The sequence below is a fragment of the Zonotrichia albicollis genome (genome assembly GCF_047830755.1).
Source record: "Zonotrichia albicollis isolate bZonAlb1 chromosome Z unlocalized genomic scaffold, bZonAlb1.hap1 SUPER_Z_unloc_1, whole genome shotgun sequence".
Taxonomy (NCBI): domain Eukaryota; kingdom Metazoa; phylum Chordata; class Aves; order Passeriformes; family Passerellidae; genus Zonotrichia; species Zonotrichia albicollis.
In genome coordinates this window covers 355594-378624 of record NW_027428339.1, presented here as the reverse complement: position 1 = coordinate 378624, position 23031 = coordinate 355594, and the positions used below count along the sequence as shown (strand labels likewise).

Genomic DNA, 23031 nt, shown 5'->3' with positions numbered 1-23031 from the left:
CACTTTTAGTACAGAGCAGCAGCCCATCATCAATTTGAGACAGAATTTTCCAGATTTTTATACTCAGTCAGATCAGTAACAATATCTGCATTCCACTTGCCCTAAATTGCATTATTTATGAACAAATGTGCGTATGGCAGAACAGCACTACTGCCATCCCTAAATATGACCGCTTTATCTGTTTATTAATTTATCTACTTATTAATGAGCAAACCCATCGGTTAAGAATATCACTCCTGAGCATCCCCCAACTCCCCAGTCCTTCCTCAGAAGGATTTGGGACCCAGGAGTCCACTCGGAGCATTTAAAAGGCTCAAATCCTGTAGCCCTTCCAGAGCTCTCTAATGCTGTGCAGTCCAGTGAATAAGGAGCGAGAAAGCAACCCTGCCAGGAGGGATAAAGCAACCCGGCTGTCACCAGGGCAGGGCTGGACCCGCACCTCGGCACCTCCCGCGGGTGCCATTGGCGACAGGAGGGTCCCGCTGCCCCCGAGCCCCAGCGGGGAGGTGGCGGTGGGCGTGGCCCCGCTGTGCCGGCCCCTCCCCGCTGCCCCCGGCCCCTCCCCGCTGCCCCCGGCCCCTCCCCGCTGCCCCTCCCTGCTGCCCTACACCCCGCCCGCAGAACCGGGCCAACCCGTCGGGCCGGTCTGGCGGCGGCTCCCGGGGAGCCGGGCGGGCGCGGGGCGAGCAGCGAGCGGGAAGCCGCGGGGCAGGTGAGGCCGCGGCCGGGGGCTCCTGCCCGGCTGCCGCAGCGGGGCTCGGGGCCGGTGCCGGTGCCGTGGCCCGGGGGCCGCGGTGCCTCCGTCCCCGCCAGGGCCGTGCCGCGCCAGCTCCGCAGGTGCCGCGCTCGCTGCGGGCCGGGGGTCGGGGCGGGCTCTGTCCCTTCCCGCCCCGCCGCACAGGTGGGGCCGGAGCCGAGCCCGGGCGCACCCGGAACGCCTTCCCTTCTTTTCTCTTTCCTTCCCAGAACATCCCCCGCCCGGAGCGAGGACCCCGACGCGTTGTTTTGGAGGGTTTAACCCCGCGGGAATCGGCGTCCCCCTCGCTCCCGCCCGCGGGATGCGCGGCCGGTGACGGTCCAAGTTAGCGCAGAGTCCCTCCGGTGTGAAGTGCAGAGAAAGCGCAGGAGTTTGCTGGAAGGTGAGCTAAGGCAGCTCGGCTGTCTCCGGTCTCCCCGAGCCCCCCGGACACTGACTCCAGCCGGTGGCCCTGGGCTGGTTGCCCTGCTCCCGGCTTTCCCCCCACACTTGTATACAATGAGAGCAGCCTTCAGGGCTGCGGGGTCATTACTCATTACTCAGTGTTTATACAGTCATCAGAGCAGCAATAGGTTTCTGCGGTAAGGAGCAGTAATTCTGCAATAGAAAATACTGGGCGAGTTACTTGTGAGGTCAGTGACTTGCTTGGAAAACAAAACCAAACCAGTCCGGTGTCTGGGTCCTGTTAGCTGGTGCTTGGTGCCTGTAGCTCAAAGAGCATCCCTTGCTCGGAGCCGGGATGGAGCTGTGCTGAATGGAGCGGGGAATGGAGCATTTCCCCGGCTCGGGTGTCAGCAGGAGCGCTGAAACCCAAGAGGCCGAAGAGCCCGGGGGCTCTGGCAGGAGCGTGCTGGCGATGAGCAGCAGCCGGGCGGGTGTTTGCTCTCCGGGCCGAGGGCTTTGGCTCTGGAGAGCGGCGCCGCTGGGCTGTGGGGTGTTTGGGGTGTTTGGGGTGTTTGGGGTGTTTGGGGTGTTTGGGGTGGCAGCCTGGCCCCCGAGCAGTCCCCGCCTGGGCGGCTGCTGCTGGAGCGAGTCCCTGGATTAACTCCCTGTCGGTGTCTGTGCTCCATCAGGCTGCTCAGGTTTCTGTTTGGTCGTGGGTTTTGATTTGTCTTCGTTTTCAAAGCCTGGTTTAGAAAATGAGTAGTATCTGGCCATTTTTGAAGCTTTCCTTGTTAGCTTTTGCACTGGTGGCCACCTTAGAGTCTGGTTGCTTTCGTACCTGTCCCGGGCTTCTGTTTGTCTATCTGTTAACTTGTAGCTATTGGAGAGATTATTTTCAGTAATTTCTAAACTATTCTCATGTAATTCTGCCATAAAGACAGCATGTGAGTGTTCTGGACCTTTGCTTTAGAGTTTGGGATGGTGAATTTCAAGAGGCACTTGCACTGAAGTTATTTTAAAATGAGCTGGAATTTATTTCTCTGCTCTCTTGTTGGTGTGGCTGAAAGCCTGAAGTGCTGGCTGCTCTCAAATGTGGAAAGGGGGCTGGTTGTTGTTGTTGTTGTTGTTTCAGATCCGAGGGGTTTTGATGTTCTTCCTGGCCGTGGGCTTTGTCGGGCCTCTTTTAAATGAGATGCTTTGTGCAGCTGTAATTGAATGCAGGACGTTGGCCAGGAGCTGCTGAAACCCAACCCTGGCTCTGTCAGTGACTTACCCGATGGCCTTGGGCAAATCACTTAACCTCTCTGTTTCTGTGCTTGTCGCGGGAAGGTGAAGGGCACATTCCCATTCCGGGTTCTCCGAGCCCTCCTCGGCAGGTGCCCAGCTCTGTGACAGCACTGCTGCTTTTTGGCAAGCTTACACAATCCCTCTGCGACGTCTGCTGGGTTTTCCCCTGTGTTCTGATAGAAACTTGAAATGTGATTTTCATTTGACAATCTGGTGATAGGCAAGATGTACTAATGACTTCACAAACAGGGTGTGGGTGTTAATATCTTTAAAAGGTCTCTACCAGCCTCAAGCCGCAGGTTTATCACAGAGCCCAGACACCTTAGGGTCATAGGACAAACGGTTCCACACAAAGCCTAAGAAATTCTTGCAAGGCAAATAAATTTCACGATTTTTCTACGGAATAGTTTTTTGTTATTGTGTGCACACAAGGTGGAATCAGGCAATGAACCATTTTCTACATTGTTTCGTTGCAGATGGAGCCTGGTTTGAAGATGAACGCAGGGGATCCTCTGTGAGTGGCCAGTGCCAGCGTCTGTGATGCAGTCTGGGCTTCAGTCACACACTCCACTGGATAAAGGTCAGCTGAGGAAAATGGCTTCAGTTTCTATTGTAGGTGCTGCCAGAAGAGGTGTGTTAATGGCATCTCCAATCTTGGTAGCAGGAAGTAACCTTCATTTAGTAGATAAAAATATCTGCTGGTTTTGATGGTGATTACTAGGAAAAATCTCTCTATAAAGTTCCAAAAATCTTTTACCCCAAGCAATGCAGTTTAGGTGTGCGCAACAATATAATTATTTTTCCCTCTATTAACTTCAATATATGCTGTTGTGTAACATGAACCTCAAGACCAAGGTGACACCCTGTAAAAGGCAGGCTGAAACCCCTTCAGAGAGGGCAGCTTGAGCAAAGGTTACCAACCCTTTATCTTCTGCAAAGATAGCTTGCCTTGCCTTGGACTTTAAATGACAGAACTCTGCAGATCTGTTAATGAGAAATCCTAGGGCAGATAACGGGGAAATGATGATTTGGTATCTGCAATGGCCCATCTTCAGCACTTTTTGTGTAACCTCAGGCAGCTGTGGGTCTCTTCCTTGGAGTGATTTTCTGTTAAATTCTTGGTGTCGAGTTAATCTCTTCCCTGTGTCAAATCCTGTTGGCTCATCAGGATAAAGGAGTTATATTGGAAAGTCCTTCATTCTTATTTTCATACAAGTTTTAGTCAGTAGCTACACCGGGGAGTATGCAATAGCGTCTGCTTTCCATTTCAATTTTTTTCCCCAAGATGGGACTTGAACATTTGCCAGCAGCACAGAACTGAACCCTCTCTCCTCCCTCTAGAGGGTCTCAGGGTCTTGGTGTCTCAGCTTGCTTGAGCAGGTCTGCAGTGTGCTCAGGGGAGGAACTGTCACCTCCCTGCAGCCTGCTTGGCACGAGCAGCTGTTTTAAGTGAGATTTTCAGAGTTGGTGGTGCCAGGGTTACAGTTTTACTGTGGTGTTTGCCTCCTGATGGGGCAGGTAGTCAGGGTTGTTAGGGCATTGGAGGAGGGACAGGCTTGGTTCCTTGCAAAGCGTTGCAAGGTTGGCTGCATACAATAGCAATTTAAAACTCTCTTGGAACTGGAATTAGTGCTTAATCTTTAGAGTTAGTCCAGCCTCCAGAGCAGCAGTAGGTGCCTGTGTTAAGGTCCTATTGTGAATCAAATAGGTCCACTTTGTATTTACAAATGGTGTGTGTAAAACGTGTGTAAGATGAGGGGCTGGGTGCACAGCAGCACTCGATGGTCCCTGCTCTGGGACCTGCCACTGGCAGAGCAGGAGCCCCAGGGACCTCTCAGCTTGCAGGGAGAGCTCAGTCCCTGGTGCTTCTCTTGTGTGGGGTATGACATGCTGTGCTCTCCTGAGTTGTGAAGGTGCATCGCTGCCCCACGAGCACTCTGTCTGCAGCCACACTGGAATCCCTTGGGTTTTATCCTTTTGGGGGGGCTGTGAGTCGCCCCGTGTTGGCAGGCTGCAGTGGGAGCTGCTCCCAGGGTCAGCAGTGGGGTTTCATGGCCCTGCACTCTCCAGGCTCAAAGTTCATCCCTCAGCTCCTGAGCTCCCCCTTCTCTGTGCTTTTCCTTTCCTAGGGTGCATGTGCCAGCCTGTGTGTTTGAGAACAGGTGACCAAGGGAAATCATTCCCTTCAAGATAGAACTTTTGTGTGTTCAATTACTGTAAAGCAGTCATTCAAGGAAGTATCTGGAGCTGTTGTGTGTGAAATAGATCGATAAATTAATTAGCTTTAAGCATGTAATTTGCATGGCAATCTACCTGAAGCTTAGTACTGTTTGGAGTGAAGGTTATTTCCTTGGCCCATTTGTGCTGATTCATGCTATTCTAGCTGCTGTTTTCTTTTCCTCTCAAAATGTCATGAAGATTACCTGGAAGGTTTTAGCTGTTCAGAAGACCTGTCTATCAGCCTGTCCAAGCACTTGTTACCAGTCACGTTTCACATCTGCTGTGAGTAATCAGTGATCCATCTCATCTATTGGAAGCAAATCCAGTTTGTGATTTGCTGGTTTCCCTGCAGCAGCTCTGGTTCCAGGGAGATGAGTTGCTGAACACATTTTTAATGAAGGCCCATACTCTGCCAAAGCCTTAGGCTGGGATCCCTGAGGCGAGAGCAGAAATGCAATATCCTCTGTTTGAAGCCTTGGCTGTGCTTTGGCGGTGTTAAAAATAACAACAGGAGCATTAACTGGTACCAGTTGGGTCATTACTGGGCTGAGGGTGGATCAAGACCTGAGAGTGGGCGCTGGGCTGTCTTTGCAATGCCAAATTTCAGGTCCCAAGTGCTGTTGCAGCCATCCCTTAGTCCTGTGCCCATGGATGAACGATGAGGCTGAAACCCCTCAGGGTTTGATATGGACTTTGATATGGATATTTGAGTCCAGGTGTGTGCTGTGGGGCAGCCATGCAGGTGCTCTGTGGGCTCTCCTTTCTCTCTGGTGCCCTCCAGGGTGGCAGCCCTGAGTGCCCCACCAGGCTCTCCCTGTCCGTGTTCCCGTTTGGCTCCGATTCTCTGTTCCTGCTGAGGTGAGCAGTGTGGGACAGCTGAGGAGGGCACGGTAATTACTGCTGTCTCTGAGGGAAGTGTAATTGGAGTGATCATGCACTGCCAGCAGGTCCCTGTGGGAGCCTCCCCAGAGGCTGTGTCACACATGGCTTTCTGGGAGTTGGTATTCAGCCCTCCCATAAGCAGGTTTTGTTCTGCAATGCTGGATGCTCCAGCAACACCTGGCAAAGAAATAAATCTTACGTCTCTGAGGCTCAGGCTTTGCATTTAAGTGCTTTTTTAAATGCCAAGTTAAATCAGTGAAACATCTTGCTGTAGCTTTTTTGTCCTATTTGAACTCCAGAGCCCTGAAGCAGTTCAGAAGGGTCTCTGAGTTACTTTTTGTACTATCTGAGTTTGCTTTATGGTTCTTGCATAAAATACTGATCGTGTTGTGTTCAGGAAGAGCAGTGCGTGGCCAGGTTTGAGCAGCTGTTGAGCTTGGCACTGCCCCAGTGTGTGAGGTAGTGCAGAACGTGGTGCCAAGGACAGGAACACGCAGGGTGTGGGCTGTGAGCAGGCTGTGGTGGCCAGCAGGTGTGTAATGGTGAGCCTTGTAGGTCTTTATATCCATAACAAACAGAAAATAACAGCTCTAGTGGCATTTTAATCCTTCTACTATCCATGTCCCTTGTTCCAGATGGATTCCTGAACTTTCAGGGCACTTTGAGTGATGACCCAATTTGCAAGAAGTCACCCCAGGTTCTTGCAGCAGTGTCATGTGCAGTGACTCTTCAGAGAAGAATTTAGAATAAGATTGCTTTGCGTTGTTGTTTACTGCCTTGAAACAAATGCAGTAAGTGGAGTTTTTACAAGGTTTAATTTATTCCCAATTATCTGGTGCTTGCCCTGAGGCAGAAGTAGACACAAAACCTGAGTTACTGAAGCCCTTTTGCCCTTTTAGTAAATAAAGTGGATCAGGTATACTTAAACCTGTGCTTAACACTGTTTTGATCCCCTTTATCTCCCCATGTATCCATCCTGCTGTGGATCAGCAGGATTTTCCAGGCTGGAAGGCAGAACCGGGAGCTGGGCACTGCTCCCCACCCACCCAGGCAGTGGGAGCTGGTGCTTCTCTAGACTGAAGTGGTTAATGGAAGGTTTTCTGGTCTGAAACAGTGTGATAGCCCCGGTTGGCAAGTCAGGAACTAGAAAATGAGGGCTGTGCAGCCAAGAAGCAGCTTTTTAAAGTGTTGTCTGAGTATTTGATCTCACAGTATGTAACAGCCGTGTTGTTCCCCCTCGGGCCCTCCCTGAGCTGTTTCCACACCCTCAGAGTAGTGACCAGAGGCAGCAGCGGCCCCTCTCTTCTTGCCATGTGTGTTCCCGCGGGGTTTCTGCTGGGTGCTTCCCGCCTCCAGGCCCTGCTGGGTGTGTGCTCCCTCCCTTACCTGCTCCCTCGGCCTTCGCTGCATCTCCGCTGCTCCATGCTGGGGTTCCTCCCATCTCCCCTTGCCCATCGTGATCCCTCCCCGCCTTCCTCTGAACCTGTGACTCAGCGTGTCCCAGCCAGCCCTTTTCTTCCTCCCCAGGTGTCAAGAAACTGAGCTCTAAAGCAGTTTGTGGGCCTGCCAGGGGAGGACTCCTTTGCCCCGGGTCCCACAGCAGCGCTCATCTCTCTCCCAACTGCGGGAGCTTTTCCTCAGGCTCCCAGCCAGCCCCGGGCACAATTCCATTGCCTCCCGCAGCACAGAGCGCTGGTGCTGCCTGCAGGGTAACACTTAATGAGATCTCCTCTCTTAACGAGCTTCTCCAGGGCGGTTTAGCTCTCTGAGGAGGGAAAGTGACTGCAGTTAATTTAACCTTACCCCAGGTCGCTTGGCGGGCTCTGTTCAGGGAGCATCAGGCTGCTGCTGGTGGCATTGTAGGAGTTGCCGTGCAGGCACGCATCTGCAATGGAGAACAAAAGCAGCAGTTTTTGACATCTCATCTACCCTTTGCATGACTAATTACTTCATTAATCATTAAGCAGTTAATCAGTAAAATTTAATAGGCTAACAGCTGAATCTCTGTGTGCCAGGGATATGAGATTGTTTCAGTTGTTGTGGAGTGAGAGCCAGTCAAAGATCTGGTGGCATTTTGTGTTCTAGGCACTGTGTGTGGGAGGAACTTGTTCCCTCAGCAGTCCCCATAAGAGGTGCTGGCAGGACAGAAAGAATTAAAGCACAGAAAAAAAGGAGAAATAAACCCAGAATATCACTGTGAGGTATTCAGGGGCCTGAACTGGAGCTTGAAGCGTATTTCCATTTAGGAAAACGTGATCTGTCACAGAAGTCTCAGGTTCTACACCTTGGTAGTGACCTGCTGGGTAGTTCCATGAGGGAGAAGCCTCCAGCAGCTTGAGGGGGTCTTGGAGAAGCTGTGTGGATTCCTGTGCACTCAGCCTGGTGGATTTGGTGTATTTTTGGGCTGTGGCTGGGGAACATGGCCTGCCTTGGCTCCCTGCCAGCAGCCTGCCACTCCAGTAGCACAGTCTGTGCTCATGGAATATTTATCTCGCTCTTATAGCAGATATTGGGGAGGGGAGACAATTCAGCTTTGCAAAACCAGAAGCTGAGGGGAACGCCAGCAGGTTTGGTGCCAGCCCTGCTGGTTGCCGAGTTTGTAAGCAAAGGCAATGCCACGGTGGTGAGGCAGGTCAGGGGCAAGCTGGGAATTGATGTGTGGTTCAGGATTAGGATCACACCCAGCGATGGCTGGAGATGTCCAGTTGAGGCACAGCTGAAGGGCACGTGGGCATGGCCACAGCTCAGCTCATCCTCCGCTGATACAGCTCAGGGCTGAGCCAAAATGCCTCCCCTGCTGTCCTCGGGTGTCTGGGCAGCGAGATGTGGGATCCTGCAGTGGCAAACACTGATGTTCAGCCATGGGAAGAGAGAGGAAGCGAGGCTGGGCAGGCTGGCATGGAGGATCAGCGGTGTGACAGAACCCTGGATGTCTGCCCTGGCACTCCGTGCGTGCCCAGTTCCGTGTCCCACTGTGGCCAAGAGGGCTCCAGCTCCTGTGGCTCCTCAGGGCACGGTGTAATGGCCCCTGGGAGACGTGTGTGTGTGTGTGCTCCCCAGTTCCTACATCCTGTGTGGGGAGCACACGGTGTTCTGGGCTGCAGGGTGTAATTACACATAGCAGAACAGTAATGAAGGGCTGCCTGGGGCAAGAGCTGCCCCCTGCTCCTGCTCAGTGCTGGGACACCAAGCCCGTGCCCTGCGCCGTTCTGGGGTGTCACATGTGGGGTTTGCTGAGCAGCACCGGCACAGTAAAACTGCAGCTGTGGTTTCCAGCACTTGCTCTTGTCCCTAACTTGTCCCCCATGCTGGCAGGGTGCTAGCAGCATGATCTCAGAAAGGGACTCGGAGACCACCTTCGAGGAGGATTCCCAGCCCAACGATGAGGTGGTGCCGTACAGCGACGACGAAACGGAGGACGAGCTGGACGGTCGGCAGCCTGGGGCTGAACTGGGACCCAACCCAAGCAGCAGGGACCCCGAGGAGAGCAGAGAGCCTGGCAAGAAAGGTAACAGCACCATGGCCTGAGAGCCTGGGGAAAAAGGTAACAGCACCCTGGCCCTGCTTTGGGCAGCACACAATGCTGGATGCAGAGGCTGAGCCTCAGGGACCGATTGGACTTTTGTATTTCTGTGTCAGGTAAGGTTTGGAATGGCTTATCTGAGTCTGGAGGAGTAAATTGATGGCAGCTCAGTTTAACAAATGTCAGAATGAGACTCAGCTTCATTCCAAGCTGCAGCCCAGTTGTGTGCCACCGCTCCTTGCGCAAAGATAATGAGCTGCATGGTGACCTCCTGTTAATTAAGGCAGGCGCTGGATGTGCATGGCCTGTGCTCTGGGAACCTTTCAGACAGACCTTCAGGTACTTGGTTTCCCAGCCCTCTGGAAATGGGCTCCAGCATGAACATTTTGCTGTGCTCAGTGTTTTCCCTGGATTTCTGCTTGTGCAGAGCAGATTCCCACCTCACTGCTCACTTCATAGCCCCATGAGTTTCCTGAAGGGTAAAAGGTGAGTAGGAGGAGTTCAGAGGAGCCGGCAGGTACAGCCTGTGGCTGCTGCCAGCGTAAGAACCTCAGTGGGAGGAGCCTTTCTGCCATCCCTGCTCTGAGCCTCTGCCCAGGAAACATCTGTAGCTCCCCTGAATTCCCTTTGCTCATGCTGCAATGAGAGTATTTTCAATGTAACCAGAGCCTGTGTAATTTATACAGATTTTTTCCTGTTTGTGTGGGAGCAGCTGATCAGCTCTCATTTCATAACCAACTGTTGTGTGCTGTCATTTTACAAGCACCCATCACATGTTTAGTTTAAGAGTTTTTTTTATGATGACATCCTTTAAAGTTGATGAATTAGCAAAGCAGCTTGCCAAATATTAGGTGTTAGTACCACACTTCAATTTTGAGGAGCTTCCTTCCTGCAGGTTTTACCTAATTTGTCAGTTTTTGATCAGTTTTATCAACACTGCAATGTTTTTGGAATGTGTTAAAGAAATGTTTATGTAGACTTTATGTTTTTCTTTATGCCCTGTCACTTTGACAAACTTAGTAACTTTCTAAATTTATGCATATAATGTTAACTCAAAACATGCTTCCTCGAGATAAATATTTCTCTATTATCTTCTGGGCTTGTAACCAAGGTGCTGGCAATGAAAGTTGTATAGTCCCAGGAAAAGTCCAGGTATGTCAGCGTGGAACTTGCTCTGTGGTGGGCGGGAAAAACAAAACCACCTTTGCAGTTGGATTTGGGTTTTGAAGCGTTAGTCAGAGCCGTGCCCACGCCTGTGCCGCCGGCAGTTTCACCCCGTCCGTGGTGAGGAGGATCCCATGGAACCAGGAAGGGCAGCACTGGGGACGGTCCCTGTGGGCTGCATGAGAGAGGACATGCTTGGGTGCAGAGTCAGGAGAGCCAGGCTTTCCAAACCCTGCCTGCGTCAGTCATCCTTCCCCGGCACGCAGAGCTGCAGGAGCCAGCTTCCAGACCTGGGCAGGAGCTCCTGGATGTGGGCAGGGCCCGAGTGTGGCTTCCAGACCTGGGCAGGAGCTCCTGGGATGTGGGCAGGGCCCGAGTGCAGCTTCCAGACCTGGGCAGGAGCTCCTGGATGTGGGCAGGGCCCGAGTGTGGCTTCCAGACCTGGGCAGGAGCTCCTGGGATGTGGGCAGGGCCCGAGTGCAGCTTCCAGACCTGGGCAGGAGTTCCTGGATGTGGGCAGGGCCCGAGTGAGGCTTCCAGACCTGGCACAGGAGTGCCTGGATGTGGGCAGGGCCCGAGTGAGGCTTCCAGACCTGGCACAGGAGCTCCTGGATGTGGGCAGGGCCCGAGTGCAGCTTCCAGACCTGGCACAGGAGCTCCTGGATGTGGGCAGGGCCCGAGTGCAGCTTCCAGACCTGGCACAGGAGTGCCTGGATGTGGGCAGGGCCCGAGTGAGGCTTCCAGACCTGGCACAGGAGCTCCTGGATGTGGGCAGGGCCCGAGTGCAGCTTCCAGACCTGGCACAGGAGTGCCTGGATGTGGGCAGGGCCCGAGTGAGGCTTCCAGACCTGGCAAAGGAGCTCCTGGATGTGGGCAGGGCCCGAGTGCAGCTTCCAGACCTGGCACAGGAGCTCCTGGATGTGGGCAGGGCGCAAGTGAGGCTTCCAGACCTGGGCAGGAGCTCCTGGATGTGGGCAGGGCCTGAGTGAGGCTTCCAGACCTGGCACAGGAGCTCCTGGGATGTGGGCACGGCCCAGGTGTGTGGCTGTGGGCACAGGGTGTCTGTGCTAAACCGGAGCTGGTGGGGCTGGGAGGGAAAGCCCGTCAAAGAGCAGGCACAGAAAACTGTGATGGATGCAGTTCCTGTTCCTGAGTTTTCTCGCAGTGGAACAAAACTGGTGGCTGAAGATACAAATCTGAAGCACTCATTTTCTGTTTTTTCATGGGTGTGAGTGAAGAGCATGGCACAGCATGGTTAAATCAATCAATTGCCTTCAAAAGGTGAACTGACCTCTTCATTTCCAGCAAGACACATACCTGGGTTGGAGCGCTTAGCACTTCATGGGCCTCACGGAGGCAACCAAAAGAGGGGAGAGAAGGGAATTTAGCATGAGTAAATGTTACTCTGCAGGTGTCCCACAGAACTTTCAAATGTTAAGCAAGCTCCTCGGGTCCTCTTAATGTACCTGAATTGCTAATAAAGACAAACAGCCTGGAAATGCCTTGGAAAGGTTTCTTTAAGGATATGTATTGTAAAGCAGGTACCAGCCTTTCTTCAGCCAAATGTTCCTTTAAAATATGGATTAGAGAGAAAACCTGAAAGTGGCAGATTTGTTCCCTCATTTTTTGTAACATTTTTCAACTCCTTTTATCCCTTCCAGACTGCAGCTGGCAAGTTAAAGCAAACGACCAGCGTTTCTATGACCAGCCGGGCTTCAAGAGAACAATCTTCCTGTGCTTCAAGAAAAGCAAATATGCGGTAAATTGTCTTATCCCAATGAGGTGCTAATTGTCGGGTGAATGCTTCCTTAATCCCAGTAAGATCTTTGGAATGGCTGGTGAGTGGTGTAAAAGCCAGCGTTCACAATTCCTCAGTGTTTCCAGCCCAGGGGGGGAAGAATAACTGGGTTGGGGTTTTGGAATGGAAAATGGAGAGTCTATCAAGAGACGTGTTTAAGGTGAGATAGAGAATTGGGAACTTGAACCTATGCACTGTACATTTGTGTTGGAAGGAGAAGCTCTGCTGTGTCACTGATGATGTTTGGGTTTCTCCCACAGGGAAATGCAATTAAGACATACAAGTACAACCCCATCACTTTTCTACCTCTGAATCTGTTTGAACAGTTCAAGAGAGCAGCCAACTTCTATTTCCTGGTTCTTCTCATTTTGCAGGTAAGCAAGATGGAGAGTACTCCCTGTGAAGGGAATCTGGGCTCAGTAATATTTATGCCACAGTTCAGTGCTGTCCTGCCAGGGAATTGAGGGGCACTATCTGAGCTGCTGCAGAGACCAAGCCCATCCTAACAGAAACCTGCAGCAAATCCAGATGAGCTATGGCAGGCTTCTGGGATGAGCTAGTTGCACAGAATTTGAATGAACTCGTTGCAGAGCTCATGAATTTCATGAGGAAAAGATATTTCTTGAGTTCATCTCATAAATCAGAAGCACCACCAGACTATACGAGCCAGTGCAATTGCTAAAGGGAAGCTGATTCCTAAGAAGTGTAACAGCCAAACTCTTGTTCATTTTCACAACCTGGCTTAAAATTCTCTCTGATGTGTTGGTTTTTCCTCTAGTCAGGTCACTGTGAAATATCTCTGATTTCAGTTTGATTGATGATCCCGTGCTGACCTGATTCTATTGGTCTTTTGCAGGCGATTCCTGAAATCAGTACCCTGTCATGGTACACAACTCTGGTGCCCTTGCTGCTGGTGCTGGGAATAACTGCAGTCAAAGACCTGGTGGATGACATTGTAAGAGCCACGTTCTGTAAATACAAAAGCAGAACCCTCCCGGTGCAGCTGTGTCGCCTGCTGTGACACAGGGCGGTGTTTGCTGTGCTTTCAGGCTCGTCACAGGATGGACAACGAGGTCAATAACAGGACATGTGACGTCATCAAGGATGGAAGGTTTGTGTGTTCCCCTCTGAGCTCTGGTCCTGTCCCTGTTGCTGAGCTTTGCCACACGTCTGAAGCTGTAGGTGATAGGAAAGGCTCAGCTCTGTTCTCTGTCTGAAACCCTAACTGAAGCTGGAAGAGAATTGCTTGAAGGAGTAATTTAAAGTTAATTCTCTGGGACTAAATCTGTGCTAAGAGCAACTTCTTTGGAGAGCAGGACAGGAATTCCTAGCTAGGTGAAGTGGGAAGAGAAGAGGTAGGTTGGCTTCTGAGCTGTGGACCCTCAGCTAAATTGCAGTTTCTGAGAAGCAAACCCACAGCACGCCAAAAGATAATTTTTTTCCTAAGGAAAGTTCAATATTATAAGATTTATAGAGTGGATTGTGTTCTAGATTAAAAGTAATAATTAATAAACTATCTTTGGTTTCAGGTTCAAAGCCACTAAATGGAAAGATATTAAAGTTGGTGATGTTGTTCGTCTGAAGAAAAACACTTTTGTTCCTGTAAGTTCCTTTTGCTCCTGCTTCAGATACATTTGTTGATGTTTCGAGAGAGCTCTGTAGGAATTTTTACCTGGCTTTATTTGATGTCTATTTATTTGTTTTCCAGGCTGATATTTTGCTGCTGTCCAGCTCAGAACCAAACAGTTTGTGCTATGTGGAGACAGCTGAACTGGATGGGTAAGGCTCTGCTTGAGGATGCCTTGGAGTTAATTTGGGCTGAGTAGGAAAAGAGCAAGGACTGTGGATGTTAGAGTCTGCTTGTTAAGCCACACATGGGGAACTGCATCCAGCTGCTGATTCCCACAATTCAGGAATCATTAAAACGTGTCCCCTGGAGTGCTACAGGCACATCCAAAGTGTTGGAGAACGTGACATAGGAAGAAAGGGGGAAGGACATGGATTTATTTTTTACTTTAGTATAGGTTGCCCAGAGTAGTGGTGGTACCTTAATTTAATTGTGTTTAAACTTCTCTCCTGTACCCATGGTTTTAATAAAATCACCTTTTTATCTTTTCTTCTTAGTGAGACTAACTTAAAATTCAAAATGGCCCTAGAGGTGACACACAGACACCTTCAGGAAGAAAGTGCCCTGGCAGACTTTGATGGTTGGTACAGTTCTACACCTAATGCTGTTAGAACCTAGCTCAAATTGTTTGCAAGTCAATAAAAGTAATGCAAAGCTACTTTGATGTTGGGTACAAGTCAATGCATTTGGATTCAACTTGTACATTAAACACATTCTCCTCCCCATTTTCTAGGTCTGGTTGAATGTGAAGAACCCAATAACCGGCTGGATAAGTTTACAGGAATGTTATCCTGGAGAGACTCAGTTTATCCCCTGGATGCAGATAAGATTTTGTTGCGTGGCTGTAAGATCAGGAACACAGACTTCTGCCATGGAATGGTCATATTTGCAGGTGTGTAATATTTCCCCACTAAAAGCACACCTGTAGAGTGAAAAAGAATCTTCATCCTATAGATGAATTCTTCATGAATTGTATTTCATGTCCCAGTTTGGTAAAACTGTAATACTGACATGTGTTTGCTTATCCTATCTTTCCCTTTTTAAATTTTTCACTCTTTATTTTTAGGTGCTGACACAAAAATAATGAGAAATAGTGGAAGGACAAGATTTAAAAGGACAAAAATTGACTCCCTTATGAACTACATGGTTTATACTGTAAGCCTTTTTTTTTTAAATTCTGATCTTAAGTGAAGAGTGAATGTGAAGCTAGGCAGCTTCTTCCTGTGTGTATGTAATAAATACATTTTGACTTTTTTCTGGCCTGCTGAGCTGGGATGGAGTAGGAGGAAATCTGAAATGTGCCTTTGTGGGAAATGCTGGCTCCATTTCTCCTCACAAATACCTGTCGCATTCTGTCAGGAGCATGGGGATTTGGGATGTAAGTGGAGCAGATGTTGCTGAAGTGTGAGAGGGCTCTCTGTGCCCTGCAGATCATCGTGGTCCTCATCCTGCTGTCGGCGGGGCTGGCCATCGGCCACACCTACTGGGAGCAGCAGATTGGCAACTCCTCCTGGTACCTGTACGACGCCCAGGACTCCAGCCCCGCCTACCGGGGCTTCCTCACCTTCTGGGGCTACATCATTGTCCTCAACACCATGGTGCCCATCTCCCTCTACGTGAGGTAGGGCAGCCCCTGAGGAGCTGTCGCTGGGTGGAAATGGGAGCTGCGGCTGGGAGTGAGAACCTCCCTTCTCTTTCGTTCAGTGTGGAAGTGATTCGCTTTGGCCAGAGCTATTTCATCAACTGGGACCTGCAGATGTACTACCCCGAGAAGGACACGGCTGCCAAGGCCAGGACCACCACGCTGAACGAGCAGCTGGGCCAAATCCAGTACATCTTCTCTGACAAGACTGGAACCCTCACACAGAACATCATGACCTTTAAAAAGTGCTGCATAAACGGGCAAAGATACGGTAAGCTGTGCAAAGGAGGAGGAGGAGGAGGAATTAATAATTAATTTTAATACCTGCTGGAGGTCAGGTACATACAAGTTCTCTTAGTTCCAGCTGAACTTCCACAATTTAGACCTGGCACTGGGTAAAGCATGGGGTTGAGTTGTTGGGGGTTTCTCACTTACAAGTTGGAAATAATGGAACTTTAGTGGGAACTTCTCAGCTTTCAGAAAAACTGAAAATTGGTAATTTGCACCATTTTTTGTACAAATTTGCTTTCCCTAGAAATGCTCTGGGGACAAAGTCAAGAAACAGACGAGGACATTTTAGCGTGAGCAGCAGTTTGTCCTTTCCCTTCCCCTCCAGTGGCAGGGCAGTACATGTTGTGGATATGTTTGATCTGTGGTGGGCTGTAAAAGCTGTGCCGTGCCCGGTGCCCTGAGCGTGGGTGCTTGCCTTGCAGGGGACTGCCGGGATGCAGCAGGGCAGCTCCAGAGCCACGCAGAGGTGGGTCCATGCCAGCTCCATGCCAGCTCCGTGCCAGCTCCATGCCAGCTCCACCTCAGCCACCGCCTGGCCCATCCGTGGCACGGAGAGGTGCGGGTGGGCACAAAGCAGCGGCACCTTGGTGACTCGGCCTCTCTTCCCCTGTTGTCTGTGCAGCAAGTTGATTTCAGCTGGAATGCGTACGCAGATGGGAAGTTCTTATTCTACGATCACTATCTGATAGAGCAAATAAAGGCTGGAAAGGAGCCAGAAATCCAGAAGTTCTTTTTTCTGCTTGCTATTTGTCACACAGTCATGGCTGACACTTCTGATGGTGAGTGTGGCTTTTGCTTAGTTTGTTTTCCTTGTGTAGCAGAAAACAATAATTCAAATCCAGTTCCCTGAGGGAGACATCTGCAACTAATGCTGATACCATAAGGAAGGAGTGTTAGGCTGCCCTTTTAAATTAAACATAACTAAATGTAGAGGTGATCAGCTTTTGAATTCATGGGTTGGAAGATTCAATTACAACATGGAATGTGAATATTGCTTTACTCCCATCCTTGTGAAATCTCCATGAAACCAACAGTGTCCTGTCCTTTCTTGTTCCTACTGTTTCTGGGTTTGTTTCCACTCACTGTATTGGTGTCTCTGGCCAAGGATGTGTGTTTTGGAGCTTCTTTTGAGAATGTTTAAATGACTGGATTGAGCAATCAGGATGCTGAGGTAGCAGCCATGGAGTTTTGCAGGCTGAGGGCCGATCCTGTTTGGGCAGCAGGTGTCACAGCCCGGGGGCTGTGCTGCCTGCTCTCGGTGTGCCCTGCCGCAGCAGTGCCCGGCTGCACCCTCAGCTGTGTGCTGGCTGCCATCCCGCAGGCCAGCTCCACTACCAGGCGGCGTCCCCGGACGAGGGGGCCCTGGTGACGGCCGCGCGCAACTTCGGCTACGTGTTCCTGTCCCGGACGCAGAACACCATCACCCTCAGCGAGATGGGCGTCCAGAGGACCTACGATGTCCTGGCCATCCTGGATTTCAACAGCGACAGGAAGAGGATGTCTGTCATTGGTAAGCTGACTGCCACCGGCCTGCGTGGACAAGGTCTCTTGTTTGGGGGTGAAAAGGGATGTGCAGAGGGAGCTGGGCTCAAGAATCACCAGTGCTGGGGCACGTTTGAGCCCGCTGAAGGAGAAACGCCATCTTGCACTTTGGTACTTGGCAGTAGGCTGAGAAATCCAATCCCAAGTGATTCCTTGATGTAGGGGTGCCGGCTGTGCTGTTTCCCTCCGCAGTGAGAGAGTCCGGTGGCGATATCCGGCTGTATTGCAAAGGGGCTGATACGGTGATTTACGAGCGGCTGCACGCCAGCAACGTCAAGAGAGAAGCCACAGAAGAGGCCCTTGATGTATGTTTGTATTTTGTATGCACTTTTTAAAACAAAAATTGTTTCTTTCTGACAATAGTGTTATTCATTTCCTTTTCCTAAGCTATTAAGACAAATGGAAACCTGCAATTGGTTCTGAAAGTTGGGCTTGTTCTGTCAAACTTGTCAAATGCTTATGTTCTCACCCTTATATTTGTATTGCAAATGAAGAGTTTTCTTTTGTGATATGTGTGGCTTTAATTATTTTTCAGGTCTTTGCAAATGAAACTCTCAGGACACTCTGCCTGTGCTATAGAGACATAAGCCAGGATGAATTTGAAGTGTGGAATAAAAAGTTTCTGGAGGCCAGTTTAGCTACAAGTCACCGGGATGAAGCTCTGGACAAAGTGTATGAGGAAATAGAAAAAAACTTGATTGTAAGGAGCTGTACATTTTTAGTACATTTCAATTCTTACATTAAAAGAAACACGTTTCAGTGCTACTAACCACCTGTGTTTCAAATGCCTTCCAGCTGCTTGGTGCAACAGCTATTGAAGACAAACTACAGGATGGAGTTCCAGAAACTATCTCCAGACTCTCCAAAGCAGACATTAAAATCTGGGTGCTTACTGGTGACAAAAAAGGTGGGGTTACTTACAGCCAAACAGCTAAAAACAGGAGGATGTTTTCCTGTTCATCTGCACTGTGGCATTGAAAGGGAATGCTCATACTGAAACGTAAACCAGAAATTATTTAAGAGCACTTGAGGGGCTTCTGGCTGCTCCTAACAATTGTTTGTAGCAGAACTTTCAGTAAATACTTCCCTCTCTTAATTTTTTTTTTGTAGAAACTGCTGAAAATATTGGATTTTCTTGTGAACTCCTAACAGAGGACACAGCCATCTGCTATGGAGAAGATACCAGGCAAGTAAAAGTACAGAGGAGTTAGTTTTCAGGATTTTCAGTCTGGGACTGACCTAGTTTAAAGTTTATCCTTGACTTTTCCGTACAGTTTCCCCCTCTCTTTGCAGTGCTCTCCTTCAAACGAGGCTGGAAAACCAGAGGAACAGGGCTGGCTCCAGTCCACATTCCTCTCTGAGAATGAACGAGCCATTCTTCCAGGGCAGCAGAGACCGGGCTCTGATCATCACGGGCTCCTGGCTGGTATGTACAACGGCTGCTCTCCCAAGTGTTTGGGGTTTTGGGGCACCACCAGCCTGCAGTGTCTCTCACTGAGGACTCTGTTCCGTTGCCTGCACGAGCAGTTCATTAAAATGCCAGAAATGGATGCTGGGAGCATCATCACCTCAGGTGTGTTGTTAGGCAGTGCCTGGAGTAGGACTGCAAATGGTGCAGAAGAGAATACAGTGAGTTTTATTTTTTTCACAGAACGAAATCCTGCTGGAGAAGAAAAAGAAGAAAAAGAAACTTAAACTGAAATTCCCCAGAACAGCAGAAGAGAAGAAGAAACAAAGTGAGAAAAGGAGAAGGGCAGAGGCCTACAAGGAGCAGCAGCAGAAGAACTTTGTTGATCTGGCCTGCGAGTGCAGGGCTGTGATCTGCTGCCGTGTGACACCCAAGCAGAAGGCCATGGTGGTGGAGCTGGTGAAGAAGTACAAGAAGGCCATCACCCTGGCCATCGGGGACGGGGCCAATGATGTGAACATGATCAAAAGTAAGGCAGCTGTCAAGCTCTCCCGCTAGGACAGATCTCCTCTGGCCTGCTCCTGCGGTCTCTCCACTGTCCCTCTCTGTCAGAAGACTCTTCCATCTGCTTTGCTGCCGTGGGCCTTTTAGCTTCTGTGCCTGTTTCCCTTTCTGAGGAAGCACTTTAGGAAATGGTTAGTGATTTTTCCTGATCTAATTTTTTTTTTTCTGTAGACATTCCCTGAGCAGGAATCTGTTCTCATGCTGTGTGTTACAGAGTGTAATATAAAGACCAAAGCAGTAGCTTGGCTGCCTCTTGCCTGGTGGCATTAGCCATCCCACATTGTACCTGCTCAGCTTCCCAAGAGATGCAAGTGAGGAAAAAATGTCTAGGATAGTGTTTGTGTCCCAAGGGTGTTTGTAAACTGCCTGGCCAGTTTGTTCAGCACTTTACTCACTCTGTCCCATCGCTTGGTTCTCCTTTGGCCAAATTTCCTGGTGCATTCTGGCAGAACAAGTGCGGGTGACAGTAGAAATGGCCCTGGTCGCGTTCCTGTCCCTCTGTCCAACCTCGAGTGTGGTGTTTGTGTCCCTCACCCAGCTGCCCACATTGGAGTCGGGATCAGTGGCCAGGAGGGCATGCAGGCTGTCATGTCGAGTGACTACTCCTTCGGGCAGTTCCGCTACCTCCAGCGGCTGCTGCTGGTCCACGGGCGCTGGTCCTACATCAGGATGTGCAAGTTCCTGAGATACTTCTTCTACAAAAACTTCGCTTTCACGCTGGTCCACATCTGGTACTCGTTCTTCAATGGCTTCTCTGCCCAGGTAGGAAGCTGTGCTCGTGTGGGATAGCAACAGGCAGGTGCTTCTGTCAGTGTGGAACAGCAAAGGCTTAACCTGGGAAGTGTCGGGAATGTGAAGTTGTCACCAGTGATTTCTGCAAGAGGATGTGATGAGTACTGAGTGAGTTAGTTACAAGCAGTTAGGTATGATTCCAGAGCACTGAAGTCAGGTCATTGTTGTACAGGGAGGAACATTTGGCAGGAGTGAGGCAGCTTAAAGCAGCCTGAGGAGCTTGCAGAGCCTTGAGCCCAGGCGCTGCTGCCTTGGGGTGAACACCGAGACAGGGAACTTAGAGCTGTGGTAGAGCACATGTGAGTTTTCTCAGGAACTGGAGGGGAAGGGTGTAATCAAATGAAATCACCAAGTCCTGCAATTCCCCCTCTGTTGCAGACAGCCTACGAGGACTGGTTCATCACAGTGTACAACGTGCTGTACTCCAGCCTCCCGGTCCTGCTCGTCGGCTTGTTCGACCAGGTATCCCCATGTTGTTGCAGCAAGGAATCCAAAGGCACCTGTCACCAGGCCTAAGTTACACTGGTTGTGCATGAAACAAGAGGGGTTAGGTTTTGTGGCTTTTAAGAACATCTTCCTTTTGCATTACTCTGTGCAGATCCCTGCTATTGGAAAGAGAAAGGGATCTGCCATTCCCTTTGGGACACTGTATAGTTCAGCTTCTCACTCTCCAAACCTCAGGCTGAGAACAACAATTCACAACTTTCTTTTTTCTTTTTCCTCTCTATTAAGGATGTGAGCGACAAACTGAGCCTTCGGTTCCCCAGACTTTATGTTTTGGGTCAGAGAGATTTACTTTTCAACTACAAGAAGTTCTTTCTAAGTTTGCTCCATGGAGCTGTAACTTCACTGATCATCTTCTTCATCCCATACGGAGCCTACCTTATATCTATGGGACAAGATGGAGAAGGCCCTGCAGATTATCAGTCCTTTGCTGTCACAGCAGCATCCTCTTTGATATTTGTGGTCAATTTTCAGGCAAGTAAGCTTGGTTCCCTGAGCTCTGGTGTTCTGAGAACACTTTCTGCTCACTGTTCTAAATTTCTCTACTAGAAAGGTGACAACACGTAAGAAGTAATTGACATTATTTGGAATTAAGAAACTCATTTGGCACTTTTGTTTGCTTTTAGATTGGCCTGGATACATCTTACTGGACTTTTGTTAATGCTTTTTCAGTATTTGGGAGTATTGCACTTTACTTTGGGCTCACATTTGACTTTCACAGTGCTGGAATCCATGTTCTCTTCCCTTCTGTCTTTCAGTTCACAGGTGAGTGCTGGTGCTTTGTGGTTCTCAGTCCTGTCTGAAGTAGCGTTATCATAAATTAACTTTTGCTCCTTTTATTCCCAGGAGCTGCTCCGAATGCTCTGCGGCAGCCATACCTTTGGCTTACCATGATTTTAACCATTGCCATTTGCTTACTGCCTGTAGTGGCACAGCGCTTTCTGTCCATGACAATCTGGCCTTCAGAGAGCGATAAAGTGAGTGAAATCTGGTATTTGGGTGAATGTGGCAGGTGTTTATTTACAGGGGCTGGTGGAGGGTGTCCCTGCACATGGCAGGGGTGGGATGAGATGGGCATTAAGGTCCCTTCCAATCCAAGCCATTTTGGGATTTTGTGATAATGTTAGAGACAAGTAAGTGCTGGTGCCCTTCAGAGAGTGACACAAGGCTGGCTTGGGTCCCGTGAGCAGAGTGGCCGCAGGGCTGGCCAGAGGCAGCAGCTGAGTGGGGGCTGTTTCCTGAGATCTGGTGGTGCCACTGAGACCCCACGAGGCTGCTGAGGGCCCCAGTGTGGGTTTAATTTAGGCTGGCCTGGAGTGCCAGGGCTACTTGTCAGGAGTGTAGGGGATGGATTTGGCTACCTGCCCTGCCTTGAGCCAGCGCACAGCTATGAGAACAGATCAGCTGTGGCCACGCTGCCTAACGCAGGACCCGCGGTGTGTTTGCGTGCGCGCAGATCCAGAGGAACCGTCGCAAGTACCTGCTGGAGGAGCAGCAGTGGAAGCGGCGGCAGAGCGCGTTCCGCCGCGGCGTGTCCGCCCGCCGCTCCGCCTACGCCTTCTCGCACCAGCGCGGCTACGCCGACCTGATCGCCTCGGGCCGCAGCATCCACAAGCGGCGCGCCCCGCTGGACGCCGTGCTGGCCGCCGGGGACACCGCGGACACCGGGGACACGGGGGACACCAGCTGAGGGACTGCCCGCCTGCTGCCCGGGTGTTGGTCACAGCGACGGCACAGAACTGTTCGCACGAACTCGGCGGCTTGTTCAGCCACCCGGCACGAGGGTGTGGAGATTTTTATGTCTCAGAAGTTTCTGGGTTTGGACTCCTGGGAGCACAGAAAGGCCAAGAGTTCTCTGTGGAACTGCTGATCCTTGTGCGAGTGCTCTGTATGACAGTGAAGGATGCACGTGCTGGGAATGGAAACCCAGCAGTGTCTGTTTTTAGTGATGCCTGGAATTGCAGACTTTTCACTTTTGAATACTGTGCTGGTATAAAACTGTATCTACATTTCATCCTTGTCATTGAAAGCGATTTTGCTTGTGTGCTCCATTTCATTAACTGCTCAGCCGTGATGGCACATGGGGTGCTCGGCTCTGGATGCTCCCATCGGAGCTGTCACAGCTGAGCTGGGATGTCTTTGGTGATGAGCTCCTGCCCGTGTCAGATTGGAATCAGGATAGATCTCAGCTCAGGAAGCTGCCCCTGGAGCTGGCACAAGCTATTCATTTCGGGTCTGGACAGTCAGTGATGGATAACTAGAAATCGGTCACTTTCATTGGAATGTATTTCAGTTGCTGGTGCCTCAGTTCTTACAGTGTAAAAAGTGATTTTATCAGTCTCTTTACATTTGCACGTTCTTTACTGGAGTTGAGGTGTTTGAATGTTTCACTTTTATCTACTTCCCCCTCCCGAACTAAAAGCTAATTATTGAAATGGTTTTATCGAGGTGTTTGAATGTTTCACTTTTATCTACTTCCCCCTCCCGAACTAAAAGCTAATTATTGAAATGGTTCCATAGTAACAGTTCTGCCCTACAGCTCTCATTCAATGGAATGTACATTTCAACAGTGTAACGCAAATAAATACGCGATAGCGCACTTCCTTGCCGCGAGTCGGGGGCCAGCCCGGCCCGTGCCGACGTGTC

At 50.2% G+C, this 23031-nt stretch overlaps 1 protein-coding gene across 1 annotated transcript; it reads left to right on the top strand.

The window, feature by feature from the left end:
• The first annotated feature begins 581 nt into the window (after positions 1 to 581).
• LOC141727328 (phospholipid-transporting ATPase IC-like) lies at positions 582 to 22915 on the top strand. The gene is made up of 30 exons (XM_074533801.1): positions 582 to 712; positions 967 to 1139; positions 2905 to 3008; positions 8846 to 9038; positions 11879 to 11976; positions 12276 to 12389; positions 12872 to 12970; positions 13065 to 13126; positions 13545 to 13617; positions 13724 to 13794; positions 14140 to 14222; positions 14376 to 14534; positions 14709 to 14797; positions 15073 to 15263; positions 15347 to 15555; positions 15998 to 16041; positions 16198 to 16354; positions 16897 to 17085; positions 17310 to 17422; positions 17653 to 17817; positions 17913 to 18024; positions 18228 to 18303; positions 18411 to 18543; positions 18769 to 19054; positions 19628 to 19851; positions 20260 to 20343; positions 20614 to 20859; positions 21012 to 21150; positions 21232 to 21362; positions 21842 to 22915. The coding sequence occupies exons 4-30, from the start codon at positions 8858 to 8860 to the stop codon at positions 22073 to 22075; spliced, it is 3762 nt and encodes a 1253-aa protein (XP_074389902.1). The 5' UTR covers positions 582 to 712; positions 967 to 1139; positions 2905 to 3008; positions 8846 to 8857; the 3' UTR covers positions 22076 to 22915.
• Positions 22916 to 23031: the final 116 nt, after the last annotated feature.